This window comes from Tricharina praecox, assembly GCF_024521635.1.
Source record: "Tricharina praecox strain CBS 144465 chromosome Unknown BZA05scaffold_1, whole genome shotgun sequence".
NCBI classification, from domain to species: domain Eukaryota; kingdom Fungi; phylum Ascomycota; class Pezizomycetes; order Pezizales; family Pyronemataceae; genus Tricharina; species Tricharina praecox.
Window position 1 is genome coordinate 2438585 of NW_026250403.1, and position 27498 is coordinate 2466082.

The window sequence follows — 27498 nt, forward strand, 5'->3', positions numbered from 1 at the left end:
ACATCACGTTGACTCGCAGGCTTGAGTGTATGTACTCGTGTCTCTGCCCCGGCCATAAGTGGCCGAGCTCCAGACTTCCAGTGAGCGAAAGCCCCCCCTACCCCGGGGTCGCCGCACTGCCGAGCTTGAGGCGGCTCAGGAACAACCGTGATCGCCGGACATCATACATGAAGCACAGTATTTGATTCGGGATGGCAATATGCGAGTATGTAGCAGATGATAGTTCTAGAAGCCTCAGATTACCTACGCCGCACCTTCTCGCGGCTTCAGTCGCGTTTCCAAGTTTCACTCCCTTGACTGGCATATCCATCGACCATTTATCTTGATTCTCCTTTCGACGAGGACAGGAGGAAGCCCGGTCTTGCGCTCCACTGCAGACATGAGCCACCGCAAGAACTCAAGCCTGTTGCCATTCCCGCTGCAACCGCCGATCTCAATGGTGAGTGAGCATGAAGTGCACATAAGCGGTGCATCACAGCATTTGACTCGGTTACTAGATGCTCAAAAAAAACAGTATTGGTCGCGGTTAATTAGTGTGAAAGGCTTTTAGAAGGGTGTGAGGAAGGGGTAGAACCGCGCGTGTCTCCATATGAAGCCCGCTTAACCTTAGCTATTATTAGTTGTTGGTTGCCGACAACTCGTAGGACTGTCGTCTTACTTATGCACATCCCGCTTATAGAAAGTCTTGCTATTGTTCTTTTTAACCGCGAGTCCGCGACTGGGAGGGAAGCGGAGGTCGTGTATGACATGACGGACACGACCAATATTCTAGCACAGACTTGAAACGGCACCATCAATTGGACAACAATCGCAAGCCCGCCACAGTTCATGCCTACCACAGTCCAAGACCGCCAGACCGCCGCCATATGGTCCAAAGTACCGGATTTCCTTTGGCCGAGCGGCTGTTGGCAAAGCCTAGATTCTAGAAACGCTGAAGGTTCGTCTGGAAAGAGGAAAATTGTGTATAAAGGACGAGTCTATCCTCCTGGTTTCTAGATCCTCATCCAGCCAGCAATCATCCGTCTTCAAGACCAATACAATCCACTCACACTCACAACACTTTCCTCGCTATCCTACCTCAGTCGCTATCCTACCTCAGTCAATTATCAAAATGCAGCCATCCATCCAAATCGTCTCCACTGCTGCCTCCGAGGAATCCAACACTCCCGTTAACAATGGAAACCCCAAGGCCCACTGTTAGTTACCTCTCATCCCTCCCTCCCTCAATAGTCCCGATCAAATTTCAATAGTAACTGACGACCGATAATACCTAGACCACATGTGCACCATCTGCTAAGTGCTCGCTGGATCCTTAGTACCTACAGTGCGCCCGATCAGATTCCATCTTCGACTTTTCCTTCTCCACAATCATTCTGTACGATTAACGCTTTTCTTTTCGGGTTTCCAACGACTTTCGCGGGGTAGACTGTAGTGAGGCAGGAGGTTTTGTCTTTGGGATTATTCGAGCAAGTGGCGGGGATCATGGATGTACCGGTCTGATGGTTTTATGTTGAAGGGTTATGTGAGACGAAATAACGTACTTTGTCTGTTTTCGTTATGTCACTGTTATGTGTTGTCAGCTCAGCAATGATAGAATTATGACCACCTCTTCATCTTTCCGATCTTCGTCGAGCGAGTGGCATGACAGGAATAAACACCCATTCACTCTCACGACCACTCACACAGTACGAGTCTCTGCAAAATCCACTCATCAATCGTCTGCAACGTCCCATTCACTCTCACGATCACTCACACAGCACGAGTGTCTGCAAAGTGCCACTTACTCTCACGTTCGCTCACCAATGGTCTGCAACGTCCCATTCACTCTTCCGTCCACTCACTCTGCACGAGTCTTGGCAACGTCCGATTCACTCTGGCGCGTAGACGAGAAATCCCCGGTGGCATGGAAATCGCTACGACCTCGCCCGCAAAAAAGAGGGAAGGTTGGCAATCTAGGTATCTCGAGAATTTCCCGCTTGGAAACGCCTGTCGGCTACCTAAGCTGTTCCTAGGTCTCTCGAGTTTCCTCATCGTCTCGCTTTCCCTCCCCTCGCCATCGGATCGGTAGGCGTGGAGGTATCTTGATCTTTCTAGTGATGGGCCGGACCGGAACAGATCTTGTCAGACCGTCCAGTCCGGACTGCAGTCCTGACCGGACTATGTCGAACACTGGAGGTACATATGTAGGGATTTATCATTTCGTTGCAGCTGTGGTTCATTGCAAAAGTGAGTCGCGGTGATGTTGATATTCGTCCACGATGAGACTTCCCGGTAGAGGAACCGATTATAGTAGCTCATCGCCCAGGTGTTGAGCCGGGCGGGATTGACTGCAACATCATCCTCTCTCGTTTCGGCGTATCTCCTTAGGTTGGCTGCTGTTGCAGCATCAAATTGCACACGCCTGCTCGTGGGTGGGCTTCGTATGAAAGTAACAAACTTGGTCGCCACCATCTCACGTTCATCGCTATTCTTTTTTTTTGTTTAATCAGTAATTTCTGGCGCGTTTGTCGCTATTCCACGCTATGGGAACGTGTTCATGATTACTCACTCGGAGCTCGAATGACTGTGTGTGATGTTAAACAAGTGTTGACACCTTGGAATGTAGCATATTGCCATGACCTAGGTCGCAAACAATTACTGGTTAAATAAAAACAAATCTTGGAATGTAGCGGTGTTTGCTAAAAGGCAAACTTTTGAGTCGCGGCTAGTGCGCTAGAAGTGATTGCTTGGAATCCACCCACTTCACTTATAAAACCCTCCTTTCCTCCTAACTCTTCCTCCCTTTCTCCTCTCTCCTCCACTCATTAAATTCTTCTCCTTATTTCTCATCGGGCACTAATTGTTGATTCACGGTACTGACCTAGGATTAGTTTAGTCAACATCAGGTTTTTCAACTACTCAGTAAGTCCTCTCTCTTTCCTCCACCTCGTCGCAGCTTGATACTTACTTGTCTTCTTTATTCATCAACAGGGCTTAGGTCTTCCGCCGAATACTACCCCTTCCTTTCTTCCACTGGAGCCCGAGCTCATACCTCGAGGTGTGTCGTTCTTTCTCTCCCCCCCCAACTTTGTATTTCCAGGATAACCTTACAGAGCTGTCCTGCTCAGCCGTAGCAGCGAGGAACTGAGGGATCCGTGCAACTAGTTTACATAGTAGACTGTTGTAGTCAGAGACGGATCCAACCCTCGAGGCTGAGCAGAAAACATCCAAGGACGGGATTTTCTCTTGTGCTGCCGGCAGAAGTTCTTTCCCCCTTCCTCCGGGGGTCCAAGTCGGTCAAGACTCGACTTGCCAACTTGCTCGCGTTGGATGGCCCCTGACGGGGAAGAAAAAAATAAGAAGTATAACTTGGTTTACTATCCCCCCAAGTTATATGCGGAGGTTTTCTTCCTTTGCTGTGAGTCTGTGACAGCAAAGGTCTTTCCTCCTGGTTATGCATGTGTGAGAGGCAAGCATGGCCAAGGCCACCTCTCCGAAACCCGGGGACAGACGGTTTCGGACGAGCAAATAAAAAAACTAAAGAAGTATAACTTGGGCTACTGTTCCCCCCCCCTAAGTTATACGCGTATAACCTAGTTTACTAACCCCCCACGTTATACGCGGAGGTCTTCTTCCTTTTAAAGTTGAAAGGTCTTTCGTCCGGCCACGTATGAGAGGCATGCACGTCCATTGGCCAAAATTTTGCTGCTCTGGCCGCTGTGCGAGACAACGACATTGACTTGGTGCACGGGTTGTCGTTTGGGCAATGGGGAAGTTCGGAGATTGTATGGACAGAAGATGCGGGAGAGAAGGAGAGAGAGAGATTCAGAACAGGAGATTGTACTGACTGTCTTGTGTGACAGAGATATGAAAGAGTGGGCAACATGGCCGGTTTATATAGAAAGAAAACATGAGATATAGTGCCATACAGTTCCCGAGTTACTTGGTAGTATACTGTACTGAGCTTGGTGATAAGCCCATTGCCTGCCACAACGCCGCACTGAGCGATTATCCTGCTGGCACGCTGGTAGTTCACAGCGGTAGGCATCAAGGATATGGGCAGTGTAGGTCTGCGAAGATCTTCAATTATCACTCGATAGGAAGCTCGATGCAACTTGCGGAGTGGAGTAGTGCAGGCTGTTGCCCAGTACATCGATGTTTGATCCTTTACCTATGACATCAGCTTCGTACACCTGAGAGGAAACTTGGGTTTCATGTAACGCAGGCCTCTGTTCCATCCCAGTGGGCAGAATTAGCCATCTTTATTGCCCATACTTGTACAAGGTATGTATGCTGGGGTCTTTACATCCACCACGGTGGATCAAAAGTCATGACTCGCTTAATTCAATCTTCAATTCACTCCTCTAATCTACCCACAGACCGGGCATTTTATGCTCCGGTTCCTCCTGCTCCTCCTGCTCCTCCTCCACCTCCTCCTCTCCTCCAGCACCTACTTTGACCCAGATGCTCTCGGCCGCACGGCTGGGCGCATATCCCCCTTCGTTCTTCAACGGATCGAGCCGGAGGCTCTTGTCCTCCTCGGGGCCACCGTACTTCTCCCCGAGGTGTATGCAGCGGCCGAGGGCCCAGCGCAGCTGCTTCTGGCGCTCCTTGAGCTCGGCGCGCAACTTCTCGTTCTCGGCGATGCTGATGCGGTCGGCGATCTCGGAGTTGTGCAGCAGGGACTCGATCAGGCGCCGCGCTCGTAGCGACTTGGCGGGGGCGGACGGCGGACGCTCTGGGAGCGGGGCGCGCGTGCTGGCCATATTAGCCTGGGTGGCGCTGGTAGCCGCGGTGGTGCTGGGTGTCTTCTCCGCCTTCGGCTGCGGCTTCTTGGTCATGCCCGAGGGCTGCAGAAGTTTGGGTGGCGAGGGGGTCGAGGGGCGCGGTCTTGGTGGGGGGCTAGGGCGACATGGTTTATTGGTATTTCTGTTGTCGTTATTGTTATTATTGTCGCTTGTGTGAAGAGTTGTTGTTGGTAATGTGTTCGCTGGATGGATGGTGGGAAGGGAAGGAAAGGAAAGACGGGAGCTGTGGCTTGGTGGGTTGGTTGGTAGAAAAGATGAGCTCTGAGGGCTGGTGGAGCGATTAAAGCATTTCAGTCTTGCGAAAGTGGGATACCTCCTCCCGCGCTAGCGTGAAGAAATTATCGCCAAAATCCACCTTTGCCGCGATTGTCGGATTACTGCTAACCATAAATCATCACTCGGTACGTTCTCCGGCGCAGTTGAAGTGGCAAATTTGGGTCCAGGAGCTACTGGTACAAGAAATAGAGAGAGAGAAAGAAAACCGAACTTGGACCCGCTACCGCACCGAATGTTCCGAGCACCTACCACCGGTCCTCTGAACGGCTGGTGGACCCACACTCATCACACACGTCTTTATTCCTCCCCTCCCTCGACGATGAAGTTCATCGTATGTATGTAGGGGTCCTCAGCTCCACAGCCGGCAACGCAATTGAGGCGTATCACGTGATTCGCATTAATACTACCGAGTGATATCTACCTAGTGCTCCCTCCGTCACGCCAAAAACAAAAACCGTCACCACCCACGGCGGTGGGTGGCTTGGAAACCCCAAGAGCTGAATACAAAGATCTTTCACCTGGGTTGAACCCAGAACCTTCCATCAGCTCCCCTCGCCGATTGCGTGGTCTAATGGTTTAGGCCACGCGGGTTTTTTTCCGTGCCGGAAACATGAATTTGATGTTTATAAGGTAGTGGGTGCCCCGCCTTTGCAAGTGCTTTGCTTGCACTGAGCAGATCATAATTGAACCTCTCGCCTTACAAACGGCCAAGCAGAGCACCTACTCTACTCCAGCGTCCACTCGGAGGGAATCACAATGACGTGCCGGTATCGCAGCCACCGCCTGCGCGATTCTTGAACTGCCCAACTGCCCGGTTTGTGCTTGCCGCCCAGGCTTCTTTCTGTATATTTGCTGTGTGGAGTCCAATTCGTCACACTCCCACTCCACCTCTCAATCAACTTACTTGGGCATTGCGTTGATTCATTATTCGGCGAGGTCAGTCGCTTAAGATCACCTGAGGAGATGGCATTCGGACGTGGTCATTTCCAGCGCTTGTGTTTTCGAAAGCACTTGGGACTTTGGCAGTCGGTTCAATGAAGCCTCTGACCACGATCCTGGATGCGCAAGAAATACAGACACAGAGGATTGGATGAAAGGCTAGTTTTGGGCCAATAGTCAGGAATTTGGGTTGAATATCTCAACACGCAGATTAAATTCCTCATCCATGATATCTTGTTCTACACGGCCTTGTTCGCCATCCCCGAAACGTCCGTGTAAACATCGAACCTCCTCTGCGTCCCGACCGGGATCCCGCTCCTCACCTCCGCGATCCTCTCGGGCATCAACTCGACCATCACCGTCTCCTCCCCGGGCCCCGCCTTCTCCATGACCAATCCGTTCGGGTCAACAACCATACTCTCGCCCCACGCCACATATCCCGTTCCTTCCAGCTCCCTGGCCGGCGAGCACATCGCAACCCACACCTGATTATCGACGGCCCTCGCCCTAGCCAATAACTCCCAATGCAGCGGCCCGGTGGTCATATTGAACGCGCCGGGGTAAACCATGGCGAACGCGCCCCTCCTCGCCGCGATCATTGCCATCTCGGGAAAGCGCACGTCGTAGCAGATGCCAACACCGACCTTTCCGTAGGGGGTTTCGACGAGCGTCAGCGCGTCGCCCGCGGTCAGCACCTCCGACTCGCGGAAAGTGATTTTGCCCGGGATGTCGATATCGAATAGGTGGACCTTCCTGTGCTTTGCGAGCAGCGCGCCGGTTGGGGAGAAGATCAGCGAGGTGTTGTACAGCTTCTCGGTCGCCGGCTCCAGCTCGGGGATCGAGCCCGCGATCAGGTGGATCGAGTGCTCCTTCGACAGCGCCGAGAGGTGGTTGTAGCTCTGCGATTCGCTCCGTGCGCTCGCGCTCGCCGCCGTCTCGAGTGATGGCAGTGCCTCGGCGTACTTGGGGAAGTGCTCGCAACCGTACGGCGAGTTGAAGCATTCCGGCAGGACCACGATGTTGGCGCCCGCCTTTGCGGCCTGGGCGACTTTTTCCGAGGCACGAGTGAGGTTCGCGGTTTTGTCGCTGCCTAGGGTTCTTGCATTGCCGGGTTAGAGCCGAGTGTGGGGAGACATGGAATGGGATGAAAGGTTACCCGTTTTGAGCTGGATCAGGGCCAGCTTGACTGGCTTCAAGAGAGGGTTGGGCGGTGCCGTCGACATTTTTGTGCTGGTGAATAGTAGGGATGAGGTGGTTGTGAGGAGTCGGCGGATCATGGGGGGAATCGAAGAGAGATTGTGGAACTCCGGTAGCTAAGCTGTGGTTATGGTGATAAAGGTCCGGGGTCGGAGTTTCAACAGCGGGGTAACGTCATAGTTGGTCTTGGCCAAAGTGATCGATTGTGAAGACATTCTAACCATTCTTAGCTACAACTATATAGAAAACAAAGTACTCCAGACACCCCTACAGATGACCCCATTCCGAACGCTCCATGTACAAAAGAAACCTCTCGCCGCTGTAGAAGCAAGATGTAGAAAATAAGTAGATGCGAAAAAATATCCCTGCCGGGGAAAGAAAGAAGAAAAACATTTACTCCAAAGCTCCCCCAATCTGCTAAGCCCACCCACCGAAACAAAACACAATGCCCAACAACAGTATCTAATCAGTGGGATGAGGAGGTAATGCTGAACCGCCTCGAACCACTCCCAGTACTCCTCTTACTCTTCAAGCCACTTGAATAGCTAAGCTTCCGCAGCTTCTCCTCCAAGCTCCCAGGCTTCACCTCCGCAAAGCTCAAGCCCAAAGCGTCCTCGCTCACAGGCGAGCTCTGTCCGAAATATTCCTCTGTCCATCCCGGAAAGTTCTCTTCGCCCTCCACGACGACGGTGTGCATGCCGCAATGCGGGAGTTCCTCGTCGGTTATCCCCAGCACGAGCTTGTACAATTCCTTCTCGATGCGCCGCGCAGTGGGCCTAAGTACGGGATCCCGCTGTAGCATATCCCGGCAGACGTTGAGACAGCCCAGGAGCACGTTGTCGTGTTTGTCTTTCGCCCGCTTCTCGATGCTGTCGAGCCAGCTGTCGACCTGGCCCATGTTGGCGTGGAAACTCGCATCCGGAGGCGCCGATTCCCTGGGTCGTCGGTTCTTGCACGAGCGGTGCGAGGCAAAGGCCGAGCTCTTGCGCTTGATATAAAATGTGAGGATTTCAACGTGGATGCATGCCAGAGAGAATACGTCGCTGTTCCAGTAGTCGACTTTTGTGGGGCTCCTCCATGTTCCGACGTGAACCGATTTCTCGAAGACCGGGGAGGAGGGCGGCGATTCCTGCGACGAATCGGATGGACGGCGGTCGGTTGGACGGTAACGCACTCGATTCCTCCCGGAGATGGTAACACCTTGGGACTGTGTTGTTTCGTGGCATGACATCTTCCGCTTCCAGAGCTCGGGCGCGCCATACTCGTAGCGTTCAACGTCCGTGACGGCCTGGGAAGCTTTAGGATCGAACGACTTGGAATTGCCGATATCGGCAAGATAGATCTTGTTTGAACCGTCGACAATGATCCCGGAAGGTTTGATGTCCCCGTGGGCAAGCCCTTCTTCGTGAAGGTAGGCAAGGGCTTCCGAGAGGCAGTGCATCCAGTCAATCAGAAGCAGTTTCCGGCGGTCTTTGGAAAGCGACTTGTACGTGCTCGGAGGGTACTGAATAAACGCTTTAAGGCTCTGGTCGACCGTCGGAGAGAGGATGATGTAGCCAAGGTCGTGCTGGGTGTAGGTTGCATAGATGGCGCCGATGTGAGGATGTGTTATGGAACTCATGGCTCGGATCTCGTCCATGAATGCCTCGATCGAGATGTGAGTGGAGGATGCTTCCTCAGCGATGGGTACTCGCCGCCGGGAGTAGTAGATGTCTCGCCGCCGTGGGAGGTAAACCTTTTCGATTGCCGACTGCGACCTCGCAGCTGGGATGCGGTTGAAGATGACTTCCAAGGGGACAATCTCGTCCTCGCTGTAATCCACATGCGTTCCCGGCTCGAGGTCCCGGACCATAAACAACTGCTGTTTCTTGGAGAACTTTTTTTCCATCCCGGGTCCCAGTGTTAGCTGTGCTAGACTCTCCTGAGAAAGCGGCAGATCGTCGTCATCCCAGGACCCATCGATCAGGTCGAAGATCTTCTCCGGACAGCCGATTTCTCCAAGTAACAAGAACAGTTTCTTCGTCTTCTTGACGATCCACTCTCCGTAGGTGCATTCGGTCAATCCTTCGCCAAATTTCAACTGGTCATCCAGTCGTTTCCGTAGGGAGGAGTCGGGTATCTGCCGACGGATGTAACCGTGTGTTACTGTTGTGGCGATCTTCTCGTCGTCCCAGAAAGTGGACGTCAACACCACCGGCTGGGGTAGCCCCGAGTTTCCCGTGTATCCGCCATACATTGCTGAAAACAAATCGTATCTCTGAGTGTCGATGTTCCCAAGCTGTGCCATAGGGTTTCGATGTAGGATGAGGAAGTGGGGGAGGGCGGGGGGGCCAGGGTCGTGACTCGTGAGGGCCGGGCTGTTATAATAATAAGGACACTGCCTGCGTAGATATTGATATCTATCTATCGGGTGGATCCGTCACGCGCTTGAACACAAGCGCCACGCCGATAAATATCCGTAGATGACGGTTTACAAGGGATGGTCGCCGGCTAGGTCTCCGAAACCGGAGTGGTCATTCAACAAGTGCTGATAGTCCTCTGGTAGTAGTGGTGTTAGTAGATCCCGGAAAGATGTGCAGCCCTATCTTGCGGCTCACCTCTTGAGCCGAGGAATGGATGACGCGAGGGAGGGGGCGTCTTCGGCTGGTTCGTATTGAAAGTGAGGTTGATGAGCGAGGTGAATCGTCTGTGATTGATGCTTCGATTGTGCAAACCAGAAGAAGGGAAGCAGCAGCAGCAGACAGTCCAGAATATACGGGGTATGTAGTAAAAAGCACGGACTCAATCCTCCGTGCAGAGGCCGGCCGACGGTTGATATTTGGCAGAGCATAGAACCACCTACTAGCCCGCCGGGCACATGCCTGACGGATTCCGTACATGTGTTGTGCGGTGATCCGCGATAAGAACGTTCCTGTCAGAGCGCCAATACAACAGGCTGGATACCTACTCTATGGTTACGGACGGGGTTACAGGGATGGAGTATTATTTCGAACTCTGGAGTTTGGAGTATTTACTGAAGCTGATAGGTTGACAAGTACACTGACCATCACAGCCCCTTCCACTTCCGGTTCCCAACACGAGCCTATCACGACCGGAATCCCATAGTAGAATAAAGTAGAGCCCCGAATGCGATTGCTTTGTTTTTGTTTTCTTTTTGATATGCTGAGACCCTGGGGAATGAGGGGTATGCAAGTAGGAACGGCTCACTAACGCAATGGCCGGTTTCGTTGTGTCCAGACTTCAGCTTGCCATTTCACTGCGAGTCATCAGCCATCACATCGCATCTCACCCGCGTAGAGCACAGTACGGGCCTCCCCTCCCCCAATAAGGTTCCGTCGATTCCCCCGCCAAGAGGGCTTTGAGTGACCGTAATCCCGGGAATTCGGTGTCCCCCCTCAGATGCCCCCCTTAGATCCCCCTCCCCCCACACCAGCTCAGCCGACTATGTTTACACGGCGGTATTGGCATCTGGAGCCCCCCCCACAATATGGACACAGTATAGGTAGGCAGCCAGACTGCGATCGACGAGCCTGGGTGCCCGGTGATAGGGGAAACCGAAGCTGGCGATTGGCTCCGATTTGATTCCGATTCATCCGAACCATATCGTGGTTCATGCTCCATTTTCCCAGGCAGTGAATGGTAGGTAGGCAAACCTGGTAACTAACGGGCCACCACGGCGGTAGGAAAACGGCAGTTTGGATGGGCGCGTACCAGGCAGAAACCAGAGCAGCCAGGAGTCGCGGGCGGGCGGGGGGCCCATGTACCGGTAGATACCGTACCGTCCTCGAGGACCGTATGTATGTGCTCTGCGTATATAGGCATTCGAGAATGTCCGTTCTCGTATTTCGGTATATAGTAGATAGTACGGTATACTCGGTAAGTAGAGTCTCTAAATTCAGTTTGTCAAAAGTCTTTCTCAATAGATTGCTGGGGGGTGGGGGGAGTTGGGCCGGGAAAGCGTGGGGTAAGAGTAGAGTAGATACACACATACAAGCACGAACCCTGAGGACGGCCATGGAGGGTTGCTCGCTCGCTTGCTTACTTGCTTATCTCTGTGTCGCCACCCAGAACCAGTAACTAAGGCGGCCGAGTTCGCCTACTACTCTACTAGTAGTCGGCGACGTCCTACGGTGGAGATTTGGGTGAAGGTGAAGAGTTGGGGCGCAGTCGAAAAGAAGAAGAGAAGCTTTGAAACCTGCTGTGGGAGGTGGGAGTGTGCGACTGCTGACTTAACGATGAATGACGAGGCGCTTTGGGGTATGGACAGTGGACAGCCGTGTCGCGTGGCGCGTGGCGCGAAGGTTGTTTACGGCATCTTCCCTTTCTCCGAGGAAATACGGTTCCTAGCGATAATTATCATACATTAACTGCGACGTCCCCCCCAGAAGATATCTCTTCGACGTGCATGACTGAAGCGAGTTGTTTGGATCCCATATCGATCGATAACCACCTATTGCGAACATTCCATCTCTCTTCTACATACAACCGACGACTCCCCTCCGACAGCCAGGCCAGCCAGCCAGCCAACGCGAATGAGCCGTGATGTCTACATAACGAACAGCTAACCAAGTACCTATCTATAATCTACATACCTATTCCAGCTGCGGACTCGCAGCCAAGCCACGCACCTCCGACTTCGCCGAACAGAACAACCAGTGGCACTAGCAACAGAACCGCATTATGCATTGCAGCTCACACAGTGGAAGAAGAAGCAGAAGAAGAATAAGAAGAAAGAGGAGAAGAAGGAGAAGAAGCAGAAGGAGGGGAAGAAGGAGAAGGAGGAGATCGAAGCCCTCAAAGCAGAGTGCAGTGGGAAATATGATACGGGCGAGACCATATTTACGTAGGTATGCACACAGAGGGAACCGGGCATACTTGCTTGCTTTCCTCTGATATCGTTCCATCTTTCGGATTGCGACCTCACAACGTCGTATCATATCGTATCAGAATTCTCACCACTTCACCGGCGGCGATCCAGGATGACATCGTCATTACCGGCGTCGGCCACCATTCCGATACTATGTATGATATGCACATAAGTACTTCCGTAGTTCTGGTCTAATTCGCTCTTCATATCTAGGTAGATAGGCGGCAGGTACCGGTACGTACGTACTATACACATATAGCCCCGTGAATCGTGATGGCCCAGGCTCTCTGCTACCGAATTCCTGGCAGAGTTCTCGGGCTTTCCGCGTGGTTCCGTCCGAGGGGCCGAAACAAACTCAGGACGGAGCGCGAGGCTGTATGTACCAGTATGTACAGTACATACATCATATGTGAATCCCGGATTCCCCACGTAGAACAGATGCACGTTTTCGTGGGGAAAAGCCGGCCGGTCGGCCATGCAGGGTGCAACTAAAGCTCGACTACTCTACTCTACTAGTTAGTACCTAGTGCAGGCAAACCAGATTGTTGGAGTCAGCCTCCAGCCAATTCCCCAAGAAGGGAAAAAGCATTCAATCTTGCCGCGTATCAAGAGCTGGCTCTTGAGACGACGGCAGGTTCGATGGTCAATCCGTTCGAGAAATCTATCGTGACGTCCGCTGCCAAGAGAAACATCGGATCCAACCTCCGGTTGCATTGCGTTCGAACTTCGCAAGCCTCCTCGTCCGGCGGGCTGATTACATATCCCATGCATACAGTTATCCGCCAGGCATCATCACTCGTCCATCCAACGCGGCCGCACGGCCGGCCTCTAAATCCCGGAAGCTGCTCTACTGGATTTAAGTGTGAGCTCCGCGAACTATATCGACTCTATTATAGACACAGCCCAATGCGGAAAAAACAAACCCTTTAAAACGCCAAAAAAAAACGCAGCACTCGTCCGCGAGCGAGCTGCACAGGGGAGGATTCCCCTTTTGTGAACCATGAGAGATAACTTTGGGGATGATCGCCGGCACCGTGGGAATAGGTATATGCCATCCCACGCACGCTACTACCTAGTAGAGTAACCCCGATCCCACGGTACCGAACGAACATGTCCAGATAACGGAGTCGAAGCAAGTGAACCGCTCAAAAAAGAAACGCAGCTTGTGCTTTTTTTGTTTTTGTTTTTTGCTTCGGGATGGGCCGCGGCGGTGGAAAGGGTGCACCGCGAATCACCAGTCCGGCCGGTTGGATCATGGGGTATCACGCGAGAAGGTCGGGGAGATCCGCCGCCCACGACTAGTAGTAAAAACGAAAACTATTTCGAACCCAGTCGGAGGGGGCATGGGAGATGGGGGTCTTCCGTGAGCTTGTCATCGGGCGGTTCATGTGTCGTGGCAGGACTGTGGATGGGAAAAAAGTACATATACACGCCGTCAGTCTTCCATAGGGCCGAATAGAGTAGGTACGAGCATGATCAAACCCCCCCACCGAAAAAGAAAAATGAAAGTAAAAAATGATTCAAGTACCGGTCAATACTCTACATATGGTCTTCATGAGCCGGCATACGTTGCGGACGGACGGGCGGATGGACGGGGTTCTGGAATCTAGATGCGCTTAACGTGTGTATTTTCGATTTTTCCAGAACCTGACTGAAATTTTTTGATATCTCTCCCTTCTGCATGGTCCGCTGAACTCTACCCGCTCCCCTCCGAGCAAGACAAGACAATGGTTCCCGTCGAACCCGCCGCCGCCCTCCAATGCCTCCATATGCAAAAAATGCAGAAACCTCGAACCCAATCGAACACAGAGTAGGGGGCCGTCGGCCCCTTGCCAAGTCCCAGTTCCCTTTCCTCAGTGGTTATGTAGAACACGTGAGCACCGACGAGTGAGAGTATCAGCAAACGACGCGCGTAGATCCCAAACGCGCAGACTATGATCAGGGGAGGTGGCGAGGAAGTGTTGTTAGTTTGATCCCCAGGGTACACGTCTGGTTGACTCGTCGTCCACTGGAGGTACTGGCCGGTGAGACACTGTTCTGCTTCATCTGGTAGAACCTCGAATCCAGCCGCTTAGAGGCCATGATGGCCAGGAACGGGTCCGGTCTCTAGCTACATTTTCTGCCGAACCGGTACTTCTTGTTGGTGACTCGGGCGCCGGCCAATGCTTTGGCTTCTTTCCACTTGCTTTACGTGATGCCTCGCCTCAGGTATGCGAGTTACGGAGGTGGTAGCGGTCTGGTGCCTTCCACTCCGTGAGCGATGGGGTTGCCAGCTGCCAGTTTGGTCCATTCGTCGGCCTTTTCGTTCCCGGGAACCCTTTTGTGTACCGGACACCATCTGGTCTCAATGGTGGGCTCCTGTACAGGGCTTGGCGACAAACCCATTGCCCATTGCCCACCATAACGCCGCACTGAGTGATTATTCCTGTCACGCCACACGCCGCTCGACGAAGGTCGGAAAGATCAAGAGGTGATTATAATTCTATTATTGCTGAGCTGACAACACATAACCGTGACATAAAGCAAAAACAAAGTACGTTATTCCGTCTCACACAACCCTTCAACATATAAAACCCTCAGACAGGCACATCCATGATCCCCGCCACTTGCTCGAATAGCCCAAAGACAAAACCTCCTGCCCCACTACTCCGAGAAAAAGTCATTGGAAACCCGAAAAGAAAAGTGGTAATCGTACAGAATGATTGTGGAGAAGGAAGGTCGAAGATGGAATCTGATCCGGCGCACTATCATAGATACTAAGGGTCCGGCGAGCACTTAGCAGATGGTGCACATGTGGTCTATTAGAGTATCGGTCGTCAGCTACTATTGAAATTTGATCGGGACTATTGAGGGAGGGAGGGATGAGAGGTAACTAACAGTGGGCCTTGGGGTTTTCATTGTTAACGGGAGTGTTGGATTCCTCGGAGGCAGCAGCAGTGGAGACGATTTGGATGGATGGCTGCATTTTGATAATTGACTGAGCTAGGACAGCGAGGAAAGTGTTGTGAGTGGTTTGTAATGGTCTTGAAGGCGGATTGCTGGCTGGATGAGGATCTAGAAACCAGGAGGATAAGCTCGTCCTTTATACCCAATTTTACTCTATCCAGACCTATCCAGACGAAGCTTAAAGCGTTTCTAGGCTTGGCCAACAGGTCATCGGCCAAAGGAAATCCTGTACTTTGGACCATATAGTGGCGGTCTGGCGGGCTTGGACTGTGGCGGGCATGAACTGTGGCGGGCTTGCGATTTTTGCCAATTGATGGTGCCGTTTCAAGTTGGCTAACAACCGCTCCACCAAAGGAAATCCGGTACATTGGGCCCATATGGCGGCGGTCTGGCGGGCTTCATATGGAGACCCGCGCGGAAAACGGGGCGTGTATCTAACTTGGCGACTGTCCTCGAGAGAGAATCTGGATCGCTGAAATGAGCCCCCAAGGTCGAAATTCCTAGACACTTCAATACGTCCTCTTTAGTTAGATGGTGTGGGATTCGGGGGATTCTATCCCTTCCTCACACCTGTCTAAAAGTCTCTCACACTAATTAACCGCGACCAATACTGTTTTTTTCGAGCATCTAGTAAGCGAGTCAGGTGCTGTGATGCCCCGCATATGTGCACTTCATGCTCACTCACCATTGAGATCGGCGGTTGCAGCGGGAACGGAGACTGGGTTCAGTTACTAGTTATTGCGCATCGAAACTACCCCATTGTGCGATACATGCTTACCAATGACTAACTCCATAAGAATTCCGAATAGTCTGGCCCTTCTCGCAGCTCTTAAAGATCTCGAAGACTTCGGAGTGTTGACTGTTTTTGCAGTGGCGCATGATTGCAGTGGAGCTCGAGACCGAATATTCTACCCGTCAAAAGGAGATAGGTAAGTGGCCGATGGATATACCAGTCAACTTTCAAGGGAGTGAAACGGGACTGAGGCCGTGAGAAAAAGCGGCGTAGACAATCTGAGGCTTCTAGATCTGCTATACAGTACATAATCTCATGTTACCATCCCGATTCCAGAATCAAATACTGTGCTTCATGTATGATGTATCATGTCTGTCAATGTACATATGTACATCGAACGTGACGAGGATACCGACGGCGACGAGCGAGCTTAGTTACCAGTAAAACACGCACGCAGATCCCAAAGGCGCAGAGGCTCTAAAAGGGCACAATTGCTCAACTGGCGTTGATAATATATGGCTTTCAAGAGCTCTTTCAACGCAGGCAGCGTTGTTGTGCTGGAGCCGCACGCACCACTTTATAGACATCGAATTCATATCTCCAGCACGGAAAAAACCCCCGCGTGGTCTAATGGTCTAGGCCACGCAATCGGCGAGGGCAGCTGATGGAAGGTTCCCGGTTCAACCCGGGTAAAAGACCTGTGTATTCAGCTCTTGGGGTTTCCAAGCTACCCACCGCCGTGGGTGGTGACGGTTTTTGTTTTTGGCGTGACGGAGGGAGCACTAGTTAGATATCACTCGGTAGTATCACGTGACAAGGCTTGACGCTTACGCTGCCCAGGGGGTCCATGTTCGGTTTTCTCTCTCTCTCTCTCTCTCTCTCTCTCTTGTACCGGTAGCTTCTAAACCTAAGCATACCACTTTATCTCTCTCCATGTAGATCATTCTAGTGAATCACCTCCACCAGTCCTTCCCACATTTTGATGTGTCCTTATTGTCTTCGATATCCGCCGGGAATACATACAATCTCTATTCACAGGCCGAAGAGCTTGCTTCAGACTACTCCATAGTAGCGAAACCTCCCACTCTCGCAAGATTGAAGCCATTGTCACCAAAACCCACCTTTGCCGCGATGTCGTAGTACTGCCGACCATGGCACATCACTCGTTTTCCCTCTCCTTCCCTTCCCTTCCCACCATCCATCCACCATCCATCCATCCACAGAACACTTCACCAACAACTCTTCATCTTCACACAAGCGATCAACAACAACGACAACGACGACGACGACAAAAATAACAATAACCCATTTCGCTGCAGCCCCCCACCAAGACCGCGCCCCCCTCGCCACCCAAGCTTTTGCAGCCCTCGGGCATCGTCAAGAAGACAAAGACCAAGAAGGAGAGGACTCCCGCCGCCACCATGGCGGCCACCAAGACCACCCAGGCCACCACGCGTGACCTGCTCCCCGAGCGTCGGTATTCTCCCACCGCCAAGTCGATACGTGCGCGGCGGAAGATTGAGTCGCTCGTGCACAACTGTGAGATCGCCGACCGCATCAACGTTGCCGAGAACGATAAACTGCGTACCGAACTAAAGGAGCACCAGAAACAGCTGCATTGGGCCCTCGGCCGCTGTATTTTCCTCGAGGAGATGTACGATGTCCCCAAGGAGGGGCAGGAAGTGCAGGAGGAGAAGGAGGAGATAGAGGAGCCGGAGCAGAAAATGCTCGGTGTGTGGGTTGATTAGAGGAGCGAATTGAGATTGAATCAAGCGAATCATGACTTGTGATCCGCCGTGGTGGATGCAACAACCCCAGCATACATTATGTACCATGTACAAGTATAAACAATAAAGATGGCTAATTCTGCCCACTGGGATAGACAATATACAGAAATTAAGCATATATTAACGATCTGCCTATATAATATTATAAACTTTCCAGCTACAAGTATAATCTTCTATCCAGCGAATCAAATATAGCGCGCTCCTCCCATCGGAATCCAGGGATTACAAGTCGATCACAAGTCATCCTCCAGCGGGCTCTCACCCTGCGCAGTGCCCAGCAAGCTCTCAAACTGCAGCTTGTACCACTCGACGTCCTGACGGTTTCCCATCCACTTGGCGAAGCCCAGGGGCTCAGTCCACTGCTTCGAGAACGGATCCTCAGCGGCCAGCTCCCTCCTCGTCGACGATCCCGAGGCGGTCTGGTACTCGTCGCTCATGATCCAGCTGACGAACAGCTTCGCAGTCTCGGGCATCTCAGTGCTGGCAAAGATGGCGCCGGTCTGCGCCCACGACATGTAGCGGTCCGCCGGCTCCACCGTGTGAATGTTCTCCTCGCCGGTTCCGAACGAGCAGAAGGTGATGGACACGGGCGAGGCGGGGTTGGCGAGCATTGTGCCGGGGGTCGTGCTGCCGCGAACCCACGTCACGTTCTGCGCCATCAGCGACGTGAACCAGCCCCAGCCGTACTTCTCAATGATCAGCGCGAAGAGGTACGCGATCGCGTCGTCGTCGTTCGGGTACGTGAGGACGATCTTGTCCTTCCATGCGGGCAGCAGGAAGTCGGTGTACGTCGTCGGGATCGTGGTGTTCAACGGGCGCTTGTCGGAGTTGAAGACAATGTTGCCGAACGAGACTTTGCTCCTGTTAGCTACTCGCTCACGGGCGACAGGGGGAGAATAGGTAACGCACTGAAAAAGCCAGCATAATAGTATCCCTCGCTGTCCTTGACCTCATTGTAGATGCTCTCCCATGGCTTCGCCTTGTACGACATCAGGCGGCCTTGTTCCTTCCACCGCGGGAAGTCGTGCAACGTCTGCAGGAACGCAATATCGTATATATCTTTACCGGTCTCAATGAAGGCACGGTCCGTGTGGCTGTCGTGATATTTGGACACGTCCACCGTCAGGTTGATCGCGATGCCAGGGAAGGCTTGCATGAATGCCAGAGCGGTGGCATTGGATTTCTCTGGGTATTGTGTCAGCGGAAGAGCACGCCAGCGCCGTCACGGAGCGATATGTAAAGTACCGTCACCACCCCAGGCCACCTGGAGTGTCTTGCCCTTGGACTCCGCTAAGGCTGCGGAGTAGATCTCGTCGATGCTGCGGGTTTCGACTCCGGTATCACGAGCTTTGGGCGCGGCGAGTGTTGGTAGGGCTAGCGAGAGGACGCAAGCCAGGACTGCAGGAGTTTTCCAGAACTGCATTGTTGGGATACGTGCTTGATTGCGACGAGTGATTGAGGGGAAGGCGGGGTGAGGATGTATGAATTGTCGGAATGCTGGACGCTCGAAGAAAAGAATGCTTGAGGATTCGGGGCCGCAAGGCCGAGTTTATCTACTCAGTACCAGAGCACATACCTACCATGACGGCGCCGAGAGGATCCTTGGCCTCTCCCTATTGATGCCCAAGAGATACTAAAATGCAAAAGTGCATCACGCCCGGTACCTGGCTACCGCATGAAATCAAGTTAGCCAACGCCAAGTTCCAACCGGGCGCGGGAAACCGAGCTCACCAGCAGTGGTATTCACATCCAGGTACCCATCGGACGTCTCTGCTACTCCCTATGCGTGCAAGCGGGGTGACGACGACTCACCTTGGCGGACCTCCGCGCTTTGGGTTTTGCGTTTCTCAGCATCGCGGTAGAGGTTTATAAGCCTTACAATTTTCACGCCGAAAAGAAGATCGCAATTTGGCGGAGACTAGGGGCCCCGCGGGTTGCTTATGGGCGTAGGTATCGGGGTAGAGCGGATACCTAGCGTATATGCGCACCGGAGGTTGCCATATTTCGACCTGGTTCGTCGGACCGCAGCCGGATGATCAGTGGCCCCCTTAGTTTCGATGCGGCGCCTTCCGGCAGCCGAGCCAATCACATAACGATGGAGGTGAGGAGCACAAAGAGTATTCGGCGGTAGGGGCTGCAGCACAGGACACTACGGCATCATACGGATTCATGAGTTCTTGGTACCTAGAATACCTAGTTGAAATCCGGGAAGATTTTATGGATCTGGACCTCTGGGGGCCAACTGCCGGTATGTAGGACTCAACATATGAACGGAAGAAGCACCGGCTTTTCTTACCAACATCAAGGGAACAGCTCTTTCTTCCACTCCTAGAAAACATCATTTTTTTGACGAGCCCCTTGAAATGCGCTCCTCTGTAGGGTAGAGTTACATGGTGTTCCCCGACGGATCCAGGGTCAGAACCTTAAGTGGAATAGAGCCGGTCTTCTTGCTTCAGATAGAGTTCTAGGTAAAATAGACTTGGTTTACTGTATGTATGTAAGCCCCCGATATGTCGATTATCAATCCCGTCGAAACACGGCGTTTGGCTGTGCGCTTGCGTCGGAGTTTGTGGAGCGGGTTTGTCATTCACGCGGAGAGGCAGGGTTCGGGTTCCTACGAGAGCCACTAGTAGAAAACCCCGACCGGCGAAGCTTCAACTGCCCGAGCTCAAGAAATCCGAACGAGAGAACCTTCTATCGTATATCTAGGTATATCACGCCATACCATCGAACAGGAGAGAAGTTTCACTCCTGCAAGCGGAGACAAAAGCTGAAAAAAAAATACGCGAGAATACACACGACAGCCAAGAGCTTCGGCGCTTCGCGCGTTGAGTATTGATATTTCGCGTCTTATTGCCTGTTCCGATGCCACTGCTACTTTCCTATGTCCTTTTGCATCGTCGCGCGCATACAGCCTTCATGGCCTTCGTGGCTGCTTAGCATTGTCCCTGGCTTCTCACCAGAGTCAGCCTCTTTAACCTTCAGCCTTCAACCTTCAGCCTTCAACCTTCAGCCTTCAACCTTCAGCCTTCAAGTCCCCAGCCAAGTCCGGCGACGGCTATCCTCGCATCCTCTGTCTGAGGCCTGGCTTCGCCGGCCTCATCTCGTCGTCTACACGAGCCCGTTTCCCTTATACGCAGTCTCTTTCCCATTTTTCTCGTATCATTACATGAATCAAGCCAAGTTCTTCTCTCAGTTTCAACATTGAAGCTCGAGCTCGGCATGCCTATATGTAGTAGTAGAGACACGCACTTCCGCTCCGTCCATGATAACTATCGAGCTCGACGGGCCATCGCATACTCACCGCGGACTTCTGGCCAGTTCAGTTGAACGCCGGTTCCACCGTCTACGTGCTCCGAGCTCCGTGAAACAATCCGCGAGGCCTCATAACCAAGTACCCATCGACGTACATGGAATGCGGCAGTTACGCATTTAGCTTAAAAACGTCACTCCTTAAATGCGGTGGATAGGTAGATAGCCTAAATGTGGCATTAGATGCGGCAATAAACGCGGAGGTGTCGATAATTGCGGCAAATAGCAATACTTGCGGATGTCACTAAATGCGGTCATAGCATTAATTGCAGTATAATTCTGATTCACTAATTGCGGCAACGACACTAAATGCGGCATAATCAATGCGGAGGTGTCAATAATTGCGGTAAATGGCAATACTTGCGGATGTCACTGAATGCGGTTTTGATATTAATCGCGCTACAATTGTAATTCACTGATTGCGGTAACGCCACAAAATACAACTGTCTCTACCACACTGTCCTCCCCATGGATAACCCGCTAGCCTCGCTGTCCTTTGCTCTCTGACATTCTCTGGTCTTCCTACTACAGCCGGTACGCATCGTTGTCCTGTGCCGTCCTACATTAGGTACTATCAGGCCTGCCTCGCCGCGGATACCACATTGTCCACGCCATGTTCGAAGAGCCCGCTGTTCTCGCTGTGGATAATCTGATTGCCCCGCCGTGGATATCACGCTCTTGTTGCAGTGGATACTACGTGATGGAGTGATGGAGGAGCTGTCGGCGAGAGGAGGAAGTGAAGGAGGGCTCGTGTCGGCGGGAGAAACGAATGCAATCAATAGTAAGCATTAACGATAGTAGACATCAAGGCTGATGGGCATAAAGGCTGGTGGGCATCAACGTTGGCGGGCATCAACGTTGGTATCTGGGCATCAACTTCAGTAGGTATCTACATTATATATTGGTAGGCATCCCCACGAACACAGAAGGTTATCCCTCAGACACACGTTGACAGCCCATCACCTCCCTCTTGCCCTCCTGTCTGGTATGACCTGCCTCAGTTTCTCAGTCAGCTCCTGGAACCGGAGGATAACTCGCTGTGCGCCTCGGTAGACACAGACACAATCCCGTGACTCACGAAGTAGCACTCGACCAAATTCCGAGACTGGTCCGGATTTTACCACGACTCAGTACGGTATCGGCTTGTCTTGATATTATGCAACAGCTACGAGCTCTGTAGGAGCGATGGAGGATCTCGGCTCGGTTCGGGCGGTTTCCCGGCCTCGCAGATTGCGCCGAACTCTCTGATAAGCACAGGCGTTGGTAGGACCATGGCTGGAGAAGACAATGAGGGCCAAGATGAGAATAGTTGAGTGCATTTATATGCTAGCAAATAGTTGGAGAAAATCCCCCTCAGGCCGGGCACTTTGGTGCGTGGTGGGTTGCGAAACGAAGTGTGCACGTAAAACTGCTGTGGCCGAACACGACCGAATACTGAATAATGAAGCAAACAAACCATCAATGGCAGTTGAGCTAGTCATTATCGTGTGCTTTCCTTGGTGCTCTGGGAATCTTTTCCTGTTACCAGGCAGCGGTAGCGGTAAGTAGGTTGGTAAATTGAGCCAACCAACTGGACTGTATACAAGATTTGGAAGAGTGGGTATCCCCCGGATTGTAGCCGGCTGTGAGGCAGATGGAACCAGCGAAATGCTTATTTCTGGCCGCGCCCACGACTACATGGGCAGGGCAGAGTCAATTCTCTTCAGTTTTATAATTTTTATATAATGAGGGATAAATACAACGATCATGATATCAACCCAAAAGAAGGAAAAAAAAGGCCCGTTCCCAAGCCATTCCACCAACAACTACAACATTTCACCCGCATGCAAGCACCTCTCTTTCTAAAACCACCAAATTCTAGAGGCATGAAGTTTTTTAAAACAGTTTCGCTTATCGCTAAGACAGGGTGGCTTGTAACAGCCTTTACAGGCCCAGTGAGTTTTGGGTAAGTTATCGGATACACCCCGTCCTCGGTGTTTCCAGCGGCACAACCAACTAGTCTGCCGCGTATCCAGGTGTATTGGGGTATAATCGCAGCCACAGTGAAGGTCCGGAGGCAGAGTCGAGTCCTACGTTACTCTAACAGACTTTTTTCCGGTCGGTTTCGGCGTTTTATTTTTTGACGAGAACGCGGATATCAGCTTCCATGCACACTACATACGCAACTCTTTGTGGCTGATATCAGGAGTACCTTCGATGTCGGAATAGATGAGGTATGCATTGGTGAGCATCGCATCGAGCGCCCAAAGAAACATAGGCGACCAAGTACGAAACGATGTGAGCTCGGTGTTGTAGCGACCTCGCTGCTGGTCGGCAATATCAAAACCAGCCATATGATCGCTGTAGTCCTCAAAACAAGCAGGCATCGGCAGCTCCTCCTCTTGATCGTCGTCATCGCTAAATTCTTCCGGTGCCTTCTTATCATTGGTGCTCTTCTCTCCAGGTCGCTTGAGATTACGAACGGTCTCGGCGTCGAGATGGTGCGCGGTGGTCAAGAGCGTGGCAGGACCTTGGTCGAACCAGACCAAAGCACCAACCTGCTCTCCGAAGGTTGGATCGGAAACAACTACGGGTTCGAGGAGTCATAGTCGTACTTCGCAACGTCTTGCTTCGGGATTTTAAGTTCGGCGGGGAAGCTAGCGGAGCTGGGACGCACGGTACCGCAACCGCCCATCTGGAGGTCATGACGTAACCTTCCAAGCAAGGGAATTGTCGCATAATAGTTATCGAGATGGACAATCCAGTATCGCGAACGTGGAAGCGTCTTTAGAAGATGGAAAGCAACCTCCTCAGTCGCAGTAAGGTCTTCGATAGGCTGGACGGGGTCGGGTCCTGCTTGGTTCGAGGTCGGAAGGAAATCCCAAATTTAACCCTGGTCTGCAAGACAATGGAACTTAAATCCGTGCTCCATAGGCTCGCCCGGCATCGTGTAGGTATCCGGTGTCCTTCCAGTACAGAGAATCATGGCTTGGCCAACTGCAATATTGCTCGATGGTAGTCTGTACGCCTGCGCACCTGCTCTCAACTGTTTGAGAAACGGATCGACTTCCGCATGCCATAGGCATCTTCCCGAGTTAGTCGAAAGCTCAACACTTGGCGAACAGACATGGAAATGTCTCGTAATCTGCTCGAATCGGTATTGGCTCATCCACTCGGCAATGCGATGTTTGGGACTAAAACGGTCTTGCTTCCAATAGTCGGCAACCGTTGGCGAACAATGCACACCTATATACACCACCATCCCTAGCCAACAACCAATCTCGTCCGCTGAAACGTCTTGCCATGCCCATCCACCAGACTTCTGGCTTTCTCCCCCTCTTTTCTCCTCCGCATATACGTTGATGTGGTTGGATAAAGTTTCAAGAAGGGTAGGTGTCAAGAAAAGTTTAAAAATGTCGATAGGTTGAACGTCCTCAAGGTCTCGGATAGCCGAGGGTAGAGTATTTTATGCCTTGTGAGGGGATTGCGGAGGAGGCATTGGGTGAAACACAGGGTATGGCGACTGATTTTGGGCGGCCGGTAGGTGACTTTGTTGGTTCGATTGGAAGGGCGAGTGATTTTCCGTGAGGAAAGTTTTTTCGCAGGTGCTGTGCCCTTTACTGGCTGCTGTGCGCTGGATAGGGTTATTGACATCTCGGTGTCATCGTCCGAAGAGCTGGGATCAGAATGGGGTTTTGCTGGCCGCTGACGAATGTTTCTTTCCGATACGTTGGGTGGTTTGATCTCTAGGTGGCCCTCCAAGTTCTGTCTTTTATACCTATTTCTGACCACGTCAAGACAATTGGCGCACAGCACTGACTTTGGCTACTTCAGACACAATAGAATAAACGGCAAACGTCTAGAATGCCATAGCTTTGGAAAAAGTCTATTATGCCATAGTTTTTTTGACGTTCGTCTATTCGATAGATGATGATTCAAGAAAGAAGAAGAAGAAGATCCCGCAGGGCCTAGCTTAAGTCCCTTTCTTCCGTTGGTCGACCCCGCCATGCCCACTAACGTTGATGCGCACTACTAACCACATTCTTTTCATCCCTCTCGCCGACAGCTTCTCCATCGCTCGCCATAGTTTGCGTGGTGGTAGGTTTGAGACGTCGAAAAAACTATGGCATAATAGACTTTTTTCCCAAAACTATGGGATTCCAGACATTTGCCGTAGAAGAGATCCACTTCATTGGTGAGGGACCACAATAATGTCATTGCACTGCTACCGGTATCTTTGATGGAGTCCGAATGGCCAAGCTGATCGGCTCAGGTTGCCTATTTGAAATTTCTGCGGTCCAGGGGAAAAGCCAAATGATGAAATGATGAAACGACGAACTCACCGAGCGAGGGCAACATCACACCCGAGAAGCATATAGTTGCCGGGGCGCGTGCTTTGAAACTATGTAGTCTCTAGAAGCACTGGCTGCCTCGCAACAACAGTGACCACAACCAGCTGCCGAATGTACAGCTGCCCTCAGATATATGCTTCTGGCTTTGGCCGTAATCACCGAAGTCTTGCATCACCGAAGTCTTGCGCGTTTCCCTGCTGGGGGTCTCGAGCATATAATGGCATTGTGACTCGCTTTTGCTGTCGATTTGAATCTCCAGCGATGAACGCGCTTTGAGCGACGTATGCCGCATGATGCATCTCGTGAGTGCACTGAGCGCAAGTCGCCATACGGCATGATTGCGTAGCTTGAGATTGAGTTTCGAGGGGAATTCGATAGGACGGGAAAGCTGGTGTAAGACCCGGAAGTCAATCGGTTCGCTAGCGTTCGAGATACTCTCACCACCACCACTATCGCTTCAGCTTGCGTGTAGGTTGGGCAGTTTTGATGATAACGGTGGAAATCCGCTCGCTCGTAAACTGGTTGAGAGCGGCAAGAGCCGGAAGAGCGGGATGTCGAATATTTCAACAATCAGACGAGACACCGCGGCTCTTGAAACATAGGTAGATAAGAGCGGTGGATTCTGAACTTTGTATTGGACACTAATATCACGGACCCCATGGTTCCGAAGCTTTGCAAAGGAAAGCCTAATAATCGGGGTAGGCAGTGCCGAACGAACGAACGTCATCCCTCCATCTGTGACTGCGCTCACAACTGTACTTACTACGGGTGCGGCGGGCTGATGTGAGGGTGGTGTGATGGCCGTGTGAGGGACTAGAAAAGAGGCCCTAGGAACATGAGGGATGTGCCAACGTCGGAGTGGTAAACTCCCATTCACTGCCTCCTCGATTCCGATCACACGCAATCTTGCTCTCGCTTGAAGAGTGACGAGAGTTGCCACTTGAGCTACACTTTAGGTCTTGAGCGGAGTGAGAGCGGGCTACGAAGGCAAGTAATGATCTCCGGTCCTTGTTGTTGCCCATTTCCCAAGCTCCGCGCCCTGACGATTGCCACCATGTTTCTCAGCAGCAGCTCCAACACCACTCTGAGTACTTGACATCTCAATCCGTATCCTCAAATTTCGTGAGTTTCTTCTACTATTTTATCAGTGCGCAGGCTGATTGACAAATAGATTCAACTTCAAGCCATCGGCGCCGGGCTCTATCCCAGCTCATCCATAGCGGAAGTGGCAACCTCATTCCCCGATTCCCCCCGTGCCACGCAGCCTCAGAGTACACTGTCCTTTCAGACAGCTGGCAGTCGCCCATCCTCGTCGACGCAAAACACTTTCTCGGACGTTGCATCGAACCCACCATCCTAGCAGACGATTGACCGGTGGCCACGCACCCTCGTTGCCGCGATACACTTCCTCGAGCAAATTCAATGCGCGGAGCCCGCCGACATTGCAAGTTGCTGGTGTTTCTCCATATGGTTATATTGTGGTTTCTGAGCTCGTAAAACACTGAGATTTCTAGAGCGGAACCTCTACTTTGTCCTCCACCTCGGAAGGGACGAAAACGTAAATCGGCATCAAACCTTCGATACCAACAGTCCACACCCGCAAGCGATTTAGCTATTCATTTCTCCGTCAAAGCGCGAGTGCTCTGGGGCAAGGGTGTTGAGGATATTGACCGAGTGACGGAGAAAAGAATAGCTAAATCGCTTGCCGGTGTGGACTGTTGGTATCGAAGGTTTAACACCTCGTTTCCGTTTTGGTCCCTTCCGAGGTGCAGAAGAAAGTAGAGGTTCCGCTCTAGAATTGAGTTGCTCTGTAGAGAACTCGCAGAGAACTCGTCGCTGGGAGGGTGGAGGGCATCGCCATCGCGTTCGGTAAAGAGTATGTACGGTTGCTGTGTTCTACGAGCTCAGAAACTACAATATAACCAAGTTTACAACCGTTGAACTATCCGTGCTAAGACTGTGGAAACAGTACAGTACCTACCCCTCTCTTGATTCATGATATGACAACCGCTTTTTTTCACTGACGTTGCCAGAAACTTCGCTACAAGAGCCACAGATTTTCATCACCACTCGAAGGCACAGTTTGCAAGATGGGAAGCAGAGTTCAAAGAATAGCGGAGGCATGCAAGAGAACCGAACAGTGACCGGGAAAGTGATGAGGGAGAGCTAGGTTGAGAAGGTCGGGCGGAAGAACATCTTACTAAAGGGTGCGCAGGAGCGGCAATTGCACACCAGCGAGATTGACGTTCTCAAGGAGGAGGAAGGGGGATCATACAGGAGCTGGGAGGAAAGTTGGACCTCTTGTTGGCGTATATTGCGAGGT

At 52.0% G+C, this 27498-nt stretch overlaps 6 protein-coding genes across 6 annotated transcripts; 2 read left to right on the forward strand and 4 right to left on the reverse strand.

The window, feature by feature from the left end:
• Positions 1 to 4343: 4343 nt before the first annotated feature.
• Positions 4344 to 4820, reverse strand: BZA05DRAFT_440629 (uncharacterized protein; the record flags this gene model as incomplete). Its single annotated transcript, XM_051486613.1, has 1 exon — positions 4344 to 4820. One exon carries the CDS (start codon positions 4818 to 4820, stop codon positions 4344 to 4346), a length of 477 nt encoding a protein of 158 aa, XP_051344624.1.
• A 1421-nt stretch (positions 4821 to 6241) lies between these two features.
• On the reverse strand, positions 6242 to 7225 carry BZA05DRAFT_329574 (carbon-nitrogen hydrolase; the record flags this gene model as incomplete). Its single annotated transcript, XM_051480497.1, has 2 exons — positions 6242 to 7092; positions 7159 to 7225. The coding sequence occupies 2 exons, from the start codon at positions 7223 to 7225 to the stop codon at positions 6242 to 6244; spliced, it is 918 nt and encodes a 305-aa protein (XP_051344625.1).
• Positions 7226 to 7348: 123 nt separating this feature from the next.
• BZA05DRAFT_20050 (kinase-like domain-containing protein) lies at positions 7349 to 9639 on the reverse strand. Its single transcript, XM_051479490.1, has one exon. The coding sequence runs from the start codon at positions 9484 to 9486 to the stop codon at positions 7666 to 7668; it is 1821 nt and encodes a 606-aa protein (XP_051344626.1). The 5' UTR covers positions 9487 to 9639; the 3' UTR covers positions 7349 to 7665.
• Positions 9640 to 11434: 1795 nt separating this feature from the next.
• Positions 11435 to 12046, forward strand: BZA05DRAFT_440632 (uncharacterized protein; the record flags this gene model as incomplete). The annotated part of the gene is made up of 2 exons (XM_051486614.1): positions 11435 to 11500; positions 11891 to 12046. 2 exons carry the CDS (start codon positions 11435 to 11437, stop codon positions 12044 to 12046), a joined length of 222 nt encoding a protein of 73 aa, XP_051344627.1.
• Positions 12047 to 17166: 5120 nt separating this feature from the next.
• On the forward strand, positions 17167 to 17493 carry BZA05DRAFT_440634 (uncharacterized protein; the record flags this gene model as incomplete). Its single annotated transcript, XM_051486615.1, has 1 exon — positions 17167 to 17493. One exon carries the CDS (start codon positions 17167 to 17169, stop codon positions 17491 to 17493), a length of 327 nt encoding a protein of 108 aa, XP_051344628.1.
• A 272-nt stretch (positions 17494 to 17765) lies between these two features.
• On the reverse strand, positions 17766 to 19137 carry BZA05DRAFT_366625 (uncharacterized protein; the record flags this gene model as incomplete). Its single annotated transcript, XM_051481540.1, has 3 exons — positions 18778 to 19137; positions 18442 to 18717; positions 17766 to 18385 (listed from the first exon to the last, which is right to left on the reverse strand). Exons 1-3 carry the CDS (start codon positions 18953 to 18955, stop codon positions 17766 to 17768), a joined length of 1074 nt encoding a protein of 357 aa, XP_051344629.1. The 5' UTR covers positions 18956 to 19137.
• Positions 19138 to 27498: the final 8361 nt, after the last annotated feature.